At 39.3% G+C, this 9,776-nt stretch overlaps 1 protein-coding gene across 5 annotated transcripts in view; it reads left to right on the plus strand.

Moving 5' to 3' along the window:
• The window catches only part of LOC122088841 (glycerol-3-phosphate acyltransferase ATS11, chloroplastic), a gene marked incomplete at its 3' end in the record, with an annotated part of 91,753 nt that extends 82,641 nt beyond the window's left edge, over window positions 1-9,112 (plus strand). For 4 of the 5 annotated variants that reach the window (XM_042658194.1, XM_042658193.1, XM_042658192.1 and 1 more), the window contains 3 exon segments: window positions 4,442-4,520; window positions 8,791-8,913; window positions 8,999-9,112. In XM_042658194.1, the coding sequence (XP_042514128.1) occupies window positions 4,442-4,520; window positions 8,791-8,913; window positions 8,999-9,112 (316 nt within the window). 5 annotated transcript variants of the gene reach the window in all.
• Window positions 9,113-9,776: the final 664 nt, after the last annotated feature.

Here is a 9,776-nt window from a genome sequence, read left to right on the forward strand (position 1 = left end):
CACTTTGGGATGTTCTCTTGGTCATTAGTTTAATTAATAATCCATCTCTCTTTGTCCTTACTCCTCCCAAGCTGTAAACTCCTTATGTTTTTGTGTTACAACAACAACATAACCTTATCACAACTAAATGGGGTCAGCTACATAGATCCGATATGAAAAAAAGAATCAAGAAGCAATAAAATAAGGAAAAATAAGAGAAAAGGGACTAGGAGAAGCAGATAAGGTAGAAATCCAAGATGCATCACAAGAACATCTCTTACACGGGGTCTGCTACCCGGATCCTTGTCCTCCACAAAACTCTATCCATGGTCATACTAGAATCAAGCCCCACCATAGTCATGTCTTTTCTCACCACTTCATTAATAGTCATTTTAGGCCTACCCCTCCCCCTCTTTTGACTCCCTCCAAATGAATCTGCCCAATCTTCCTTAGTGGAGCCTCTATAGGTCTTCATTGCACATGGTCATACCACCTCAACCGGTTCTTGCGGAGATTGTCCTAGATTGGTGCAACCCCCAACTCATTTCTTGTACTCATTCCTTACTCTATCTCTCCTGGTCTTACCGAATAGTCCTCTTAGCATTCTCATCTCCGCTACACTCAGTTTGGTTAAATCACTCTTCTTAACAGCCCAACACTCTGCTCCATATGTCATAGTTAGTCGTACCACTATCTTATAGAACTTCCCCTTAAGTTAAATAGGCATTCTTTTGTCACATAGTACTCCTTATGCACCTCTCCATTTCATCCATCCCACTTTTATTCTGTAGGAAACATCACCATCTATATCCCCCTCTTTGTGAAAGATGGACCCCAGATATTTAAAACTCACTCTGGGGTAGCTCTCGTTCCCCAAGTTTCACCACTCCGTCCCCTCCTCTATTCTGACTGAAGGGGAACATCATATACTTTGTCTTCGTTCTGCTTATCTTAAAACCTCTTGATTCCAAGTTTGATCTCCATAGCTCCACTTTAGTATTAATTCCTTCCACTATTTCGTCTATCAAAACAATATCATCTGCAAATAGCATACACCATGGAACCAGGTTTTGTACGTGCTTGGTAATGTTATCTATTATGAGCACAAACAAATAAGAACTCAGGGCCGATCCTTGGTGTAGCCCAATAGTAATCGGGAATTCATAACTTTTACCCTCTATCGTCTTGACACTCGTCACCACTCCCTCATATATGTCCTTGACTATATCAACATAGTTATTCCCACCCCTTATTTTCTCTAAGACATCCCAAATGAGCTCCCTTGGTACTCTGCCATAGGCTTTCTCTAAGTCAATAAAGACCATGTCTAAGTCAATAAAGACCATGTTTTTGCGTTAATGGTATTTAATTTGAATACCTGAGTTCTAAGGATTCCTAAGCAACTCTTACTTCAGTCTTTATGCCCTCTCTAATATCAAAATAAAAAGTGCACCTACAAATAACATCTACCATGGACTGATTCTTGTGCACAAACACATTCCATCTGACACCAGGGCAAAGAGATATGGACCATAGCTGTCACAGCATCTAGGTGACCAAAGGCATTGTCGAAGGCTTAGAAGTAAGGGGCGGCGCTTAGGTGACCAAGGTGCTTGGACGGTTTGACAACTATGGACTCAAAGCCAACCATGGGTTATACCTTTGATGATTGAAAATTCAAGATTTCATGACCCTTCTTTTCCAAAACAACTCAACTATCATCACATCCATGTTATAGTTGGATCATTGGGTGAGTTCTTCCCAAGGTTCAAGGTATCGGGTTTTGACCCTTAGGGAGACCAAAATTTTAGTTGAAACTTGAAAATTTTCGAGGAAACCAGGGAAGTTTTCCCGGTTTGTGGAAACTTTGGTTTCAACCTCCAAATTTTATTTTTTATTTTTTTATGTACATCAAATTTAGACATTTCTAACACATTCACATAATTAGTTTCATGGAAAAAACACCTAAAGTCATAGTTATGGCGTGAACCAAAGTTTGGTATTGTACGTTGAGTCGTTGACTAAAAATCTGAAACTATACTACATAAGTACATGGTCTACATTATATGTAGTCTACAATCTACGTAAGTACATAAAACATCATGCAAAGGATCCACAATAAATAATAATATTACAAAATTGAGTTATCTCTCAACACTCAACACTGAAAAGTCAATTCCAAGTAGAGTGTCTTGGCAGTTCCAGTCCACTAGTTGCATACCACTACAGATGTCGTAGCCGCTCCTCTAAATGCACCACATATGAGTCTCATAATATGTTTTGGTAGTCCGTCACTTATATAGTTTTTAAGGCGGTAAGGCGACGGAGGCGTTTGAGGGTCATTCAGAGCGCCTTAGCGATAAGGCGGGCATAAAGCGTCGCCTTATCGACTAAATCGTTCCTGTGTAATTTTTTTTATAAAACCAATCTATTTAGCTCAAATCCTAGTTGAATCATATTACTCATATGCTAAATAAATATTAAATATTCATATTCATACCAATGTAAGATATTCATCAAGAAAACAAATTTATAAAGTGAATAAACTAAGTTCACCTTCATCAATCATCAATCATCAATCATCAATCATTAATCATCATAACATATTAACATATAATATAAATACATAATTATGAAACAAAATTATAAATATAAAGAAAAGAAGACATAAAAAATACAAGTATTTATTATACTTACCTCTATGATGCCAAAATGAGTGCCTAAGTCTTAAGGTCATCCACTATATTTCTACTCCCGTCAAAGAAGAATGAAGCTTACCGCTGCCGAAGCAAAATGGTGGCCTGGATCAATGGTTCTTCCTTGTTCCTTGATTCCTTCTCAAAGCCCTTTCTTAAAACCCTTCACAAAATCCAAACCCTGTTTGTGAATCGTGTTTTTGTTTTGTTTGTTTTGGTTATTTTTGATGGAGTAACGTTGATCCCATACATCTCAAGTATTAACAAAACCATACACCTACCAATAAAAAATCTATATTTGGAATCTTCATCAAGTAATTTTAAAATGTGTTTAAAAAAAATAAAAAAACTCATAAGGCACCACTTCACATAAGGCAGAGCACTACCTTACCATCTCTAGACCGCATCAGCGCCAAGGCACTGCTAAGGCGTCGCCTTACCAGTGCCTTAAAAACTATGCTTGGAGGGGACATGGTACTCTGCCTCAGGAAGCAAGGTCCCGTGATCAAACCTTCGCCGCTGCACCTAACTTCTTGGGCCACCGCACGAGAGTTACCGTCTAGGACTGACCTGGTCCTGTGTAAGCGGTATCACAATGACCCCAGGGACAAGTCGGGTCAAAGATCCGGACACCCTGGGTATCAAAAAAAAGAAAATGACGTTATAGAATTGCACTTCATACTTTCTGTAAAGACAGAAGCATGTAGGTTCTGATTCTCAACTAGATCCTTATCCCTATAAAAGTGACATCGTAATTGAGCTATTGCTAACAGGTTAATCTCTGGGAAAACGCTTACCGGCAAAACAAAAATAAACTGCAAGGAAAATGAAGTTGTTTCCAGACAATTACTTTGCACGGAAAATGTTTTTTGCATCCCATATTACTATTTAAGTGGAAACCTAAAGTTTAAACAGCATTAAATTTTTTTTTATTCAATTCTTGGACCACGAGCATCATAATAGTTTATATATGGTATAGTCTTCGCATTGTGGTTTATCCTACGACTTGTACTCCCCCATTTATAAAATCTGCAAGAGATAGGGGGAAAAAAGACAGGATGGAGGAGATAAAGTTCTGATCCATTGAGATAAATAACCACTCTCCAATGAAGTAAATTTTATCCAGGTGTGAAACTCACTTCGCATGCCCAACCTGCAAGTAGGTCTAAATATCTTCACATATCCTTAGAGCGGCCTCTGTTTTCCCCACAAAAATGTCTACTGCTATCCTCCAATTTCTGCATATGATAGCAAAGGGGTCATTCTCTGTAGAATGTTTTCCTAGACTAGACTATATTGCTACAGTATTAACCTAGCCAATGCTCCTAAAAACAGACAGGCATAAGATCTCATACCCAGTGGTCAGTAATATGAATGATCCGGTCACTTGGCTTCACTTGGCTTGACAGTCTGACCAAGAAAATGGTTGCAACTGTGCACTGTTGGGGATTTTCAGTTGATGGTCCAAATTCTTGGACCTTGATCTTATAGCCCAACAAAGGGTAAATACTGAATGTAGTCCCTAGAATTACCTTGTGCATACTAGATATTGGATGAACCTTCCAACAGGTTGTTTTTTTTTTTTTTTCTGAGACAGTTGCAGTGACTTTCACCTCCATTCTGTTTGAAGTTCTATGCAAATATTTCCACTCTATATGCATCTTAGAGATAGAAGGTTATTCAATTAATTCTTGTTATGCTTAAGGGCATTCATAAATCTTTTCTTTTTATTATGTGGTTTTCTGATTGACCAAGATTGAATCTAGGGGTGGATCACAGATAATCTGGATTGCACCAAGTGGTGGAAGAGACCGACCAGATCCTCTTACAGGAGATTGGTGCCCGGTAAGTTATCTTTGAGTTCCTTATTCAGAATAATCAATCTAGCATCTTTTCCATGTTCCCTTGGAAATTTATATTTGTTGTGATTTTTATTTGTTTTGCCACTTGAATTTGCGCATTTATGTGTGCACGTTATAGGATACTTTGGATGTTTAGGTGGATTGGGCAGTTCTTGGATTTCTTCTCCTTGTTGGATAACCTTTCCACCATCACCCTTCCCCCCTCCCCTCTCTCCCTCCTCCCTCCTCCCTCTCCCTCTCCCTCCCTCCCTCCCCCCGGGTGAATGTCTTAGGAATCCTAATTTCATGAGAATGGAAGCTTGTGATGATGTTAAGGGACATGGTATTTCCTCTCTCTCCTTGTGTCCCCACATGAAACAGAAATGCAGGCAGTAGGTCCATGTGAATCCCTTTGGCCTCCCCTTTGCTTTCTGTTTCGGAAGGACCCCTTTTCTTCTTCAATCTTTTATATGAATGAAACCCCACAAAATGCATTTCCATTTTCCTATTTCTGACAAATTGCACGTTACGCAAAAAATAGATGATTTCCATTTGCAGTGAACTAGGGAGGTTGGGTGTTAGTTGCTTCGCAGACCATTCCATGTTCACAAAGCATTGCTCCAGATCTTTTAGTTTTCTGAGAAACTTAGGATTCTTCTGCTACTTTTCTTCTTCCTCCTCTCTTCTATCTGTTGGAATGGGGGTTCTTACTGCTTTTTCGGACCTGTCAAAAGCGACAATCACTCATTCAATTAGGATCATTGTCTATTTCATCTACTCTACCATTCTGCGTTCTGTCAAAATAAAACCATGACCAACTTCATCCCCTCATGGGAGAATCACTGTCCTCACTGTCTTGGATATAATTCTAACAATCAGCACCTAAAGGGAGGTTTTGTGTCCCAGTATAATATTTCATCTAGGCAATAGTTGACTCTTCAGATACCATCTTGGAGGGAATCTTCAAATCTAGAAGTAGAAGGTATGGGTATAAAACTGAGATATGGCTGTAGAGTAAATCAATGGCGAATTTTCAGAGAAGAAATGTAAATTTCCTCATTCTTCTGCTCTAAAGGTTGAGCACAACTTCTATTAGTAGGAATAGAGGTAAAAGTTAGCCAAACAGAAGTTTAACAAAACTGACAGCAATATTGTGATCTCTGAAGGTCACAATGAAACCAAAGGGTCGGGTTAACTGGTTTTTGGTAGTCCCCAGTATGCATGAATCCCATTCAGCACTGCTTTGGGCCAGTTGATCTGCACCAGAATTGCTAGACCTTGGGACCCAGTTTAATGAGATACTCATCATACTCATGTAGTCAGCCAAAGCTATAGAGTAAATTACTAAACAGACCAATCAACTTATACCATCAGAGGTTCAGTAAATAAACTTTGCCCAATCCAGTCCCATTTTAGTAGCCTGCAATTTAGTTTTGGTAGAGTGAGCAATAGCAATAGGAGCTGCTAATCAAATGACCACTTCAGTCTTCAGCCCTATTGTTCTGATTGATGCTGCCATGTGGGATGTCCAAATGAGAAACCACCAAGATCTAGCTTTACCCCCCCAAACCCCCCCCAAAAAAAAAAAAAAAAAAAAAAAAAAACCCCAAAACATGCCAGATGGAGGGATACATTCCCCCTGACCGTGACAACTCTTTGGGGTCTCCCTATCATGAATGACAGAATCCGTGTTTAATATAGAAGCCCACCAAGCCGCTTTTGCAATTATGGACTCAATGACTGGGCCAACCTCCTTGGTAGCACTAAAGTTTTTCTATTCTTCTCACCCCAGATTCTCCAAACTCCCTCCCAAAGAAGGTATCTCCAAAGGAATCTGCCTCTGAAGCTTAATGGGGTGGTTGCCAAACTCCAAGGAAATCCACGATCTTGCACGAGCATAGTTGTCATGGCGTCATGGTGATCCAAGGCGGTGGAGGGGTGGCTAATCGATTTGGCGATGAATCGCCGGTTAAGGCGTTGCCATGGCGGTCAAATCGCCCATGTGTTATTTTTTAGTTTCGTTATTTTCTAAAGTTATTTAGTATGCTACAATCCTAAAATATATACCCTATAACATATAAAATCAACATTAAGCAACATCAAATCATAAAAAATCAACATTAGCCATATCAAGTCATCAAAAATTAACATGAATTATTGACATATAGTTATACATCAAGTCATCAAAAATCATAAACATTAGGAGGTTCACCAGACTCACACTGCATACATAAACTAAGAACCCAACTAATGGTTGTTTTGCAGTTGCAGGCTTGCAGTCAAGTAATAGAGACTAGAGAGATAGAAACCTGCCAAAGAATGGGATATCATCACCAAAAAGCAAAAAAATAAAACCACAACCAGAGAAGAAACGAGAACCCCCTAATTGCACTCACTTATCGTCTTACCCAGAACAAATGAAAACCCCCTAATTGCAGAATCGATAAACAGAGAAAAAAAAAATAGAGAGGAAGTAAGTAGTAGCTTGAAGAAGCAGGTGAAGAATCGAAAATAGTCAAATGCAGAAGAAGAAGATGAAAAATAAGAAAAAAAATACAGAAGAAGGAGAATAAAATTTGAGAAAATAGAAGAAGTAGAAGAATAGAAGTCGAAAAAATAGAAGAAGAAATAGAAAAACAGAAGGAGAAAAAGAACTAAAAGAAAAAAAAAACTGTTTACATACCTTGCCAGAGCCAGAATCACCAGAGAAGCAGTCGCCAGAGGATCAGTTGCCGGAGCCGGAATCAATGGGTGAAAGCAGTCGCCGGTGGTCTACTCTCTCGTCTTCTCTCATGCGATAAATTAGAGTTGAGGGTTTGTCGATTTGAGACTTTGGGTGAAAAGAAGAATAGGCAAGTTGCTTTTATATCCTTGTTAACATGTAGGTCCATGTATGGAATTAAGCTACACCAGCCAATCACAATATTGAAAATAGAATCTTGAGTTATATAGTGGAAACTGAAAAAACAAAATTACCTACTGCCAAAAGGCGACCGAATTAGGCTAAAGGCGTCATATGGCGCCCATGGCGTCCGTTTGGCGATGCCTTTGTACTCACGGTGCCCACCATTTAAGACTCATGTAAATCGTAGTACCGATTTACACTCCCCAAAACGCCGGGATGTCTAATCGCCGCCATGGCGACGCCTTGACAACAATGTGCATGGGGCAGCCCCTACAAAGCCAAAAGGGTTTAAGATCTCAGCCCTAACCAGCCTGGCAAAGCTACAGCAGATGAAAAGTTGGGGGACAGATTTGGTCTCTCCCAGAGACAAGGTACACATTGTACTGTCCAACACCCTTTTGTAGTTTGGAGTCTTTCAAAACGTGTTCATATTCTGAGGGCAAGCCTCCCAAGCAGACTTTATATTCAGGAGGGAAGGGAGTCACTAAATGGTTTTAAAGGGAAAGGTAGTTGTGGTAGTGGGAAGAAGGTCTACAGTTTTTTTTTTTTTTTTTGGGTGGGGTGGGGTGGGGTGGGGGGAGGGAGGGTGTGGTGGGGGGGAGGGGTTGATATGGACCGAAAAGAAGGTTGATGTTTCTGAATAAACTAGATGTTGGGTCCCAAATTCTTTCATTCTTAAGAACCGGATTAGAAAAAAGGCATCTCTCCAACTCATCAATAAGTTCCATAGTCTCCCAAAGACCTTCTGGAACCCAAACCCCATTTTACACCTCCAGTGGTTGTCAAGGTGTCACCTAGGCATCCAGGAAGCTTTGCCTGGACTGGTGCCTTGTTGGTGTTGCCTTAAATTTTGTGCCCCTCAGCCACCTTGGTTCGCCTCGGCGCCGTTACAACTATGTTACTCCCTCATTGCACACAACATATTGAGTTACAAATCTTGTTTTCAGGCTGGTATAGAACCTATGGTATGTCCTACACACAAAGGCTCATTACCCTATCAGATTTTTCCCGATATCTCATTCTATATCCTTACTACGCACTTGAAGTAGAAAAATCAGTCATTTTAGTTACAGTTCTGATAACACTCTTAGCACTTCTAGGCTTCTAGCACAACCTGCATCATCCCACCCATTTGAATCCAACCCATGCCCTTCAGGCACTTTGTTCCCTCCTTAACCTTTTTCAGAAGGGCCCTGGGAAGGAAACAAGAATATGAAAACTTCTTGCTTTATGGTCACATGCTTGGTTTAAATTATTAGAAGAGGTTATGGTTTAACCACTGTTGCATACATCATGATTTTCTTGTTCATCACCCTCCTCCCAGTTGCTGTAATATCATTTATTTTGTTTTGTACTGATATAAGAGCAGCAGGCACCATTTGATGTTTCTTCTATAGACAACATGAGAAGGCTCGCAGATCATTCAGGTGTTCCTGGGCATATCTATCCCTTATCACTGATGTGCTATGATATCATGCCCCCGCCAACCCAGGTATGCTCTTATCCATGAATCTTCTTTTTGTGAGTATTTTTTTTTTATCTCTGCCATTATGTGGCAACAAAAACTCTTTCCTCAGGTCGAAAAAGAAATTGGAGAGCGAAGAGTGATCTCATTTCATGGGGTTGGGTTATCGGTGGCTCCAGAAATCAACTTCAATGGAATTGCTGCTGTCCATGAAAACCCAGATCAGGTTGGTTTTATAAAATATTTAGGCTATGTAAATTCATTCATGATAGTTGCTGCCATCCATGAAAGCGACTTCACTCTTGACATATTTCTTTTGTAACAACAACTCAAATTTGGTGCTTGGTACTGTATCTGTTAACATGTTATCATCTAAATAGTTTTTGGTTTTTATTTTTTCTATTTTATGGAAACATCTTCAGGTTAGATAATTTCCGAATCGACTGGTTGCTTATTTAGTTATTATTTTATGTTACTAAGTGATAAAAATTAAAATTAACATGTACTTTAACATTTAATTATTACTTGCTAAGTAAAATGTCCAAGTTGGAGCTCCTTTTTCTTTTTTCCCCTTCATGTTGGAGGTGCTAAAAAGAGCAAGGATAAGGCCAAATACGAGTCAGGTTGAAGTAATGGTATTAGATAGGACTGCTTATGAACTTAATTGAAGATGGACATTACTTTATCATTGGGTGCAAGATAGATTGTGTACTTCAAATAGATCAGTGCAAATATACTGTCATGTGTCTTGGAATATGTATTGTTGTGTGAAGATTAATGATGTTGTTACATGTAGAAGATTTGGGATTATCTTGTAAATTTTGCAATATTTTTATTTCAAGGAAGTTGGATACACATAGGGGATTTGGTAGTTGTTTAGTTTTCTACTT

This window comes from Macadamia integrifolia, chromosome 9 (assembly GCF_013358625.1).
Source record: "Macadamia integrifolia cultivar HAES 741 chromosome 9, SCU_Mint_v3, whole genome shotgun sequence".
Lineage (NCBI taxonomy): Eukaryota > Viridiplantae > Streptophyta > Magnoliopsida > Proteales > Proteaceae > Macadamia > Macadamia integrifolia.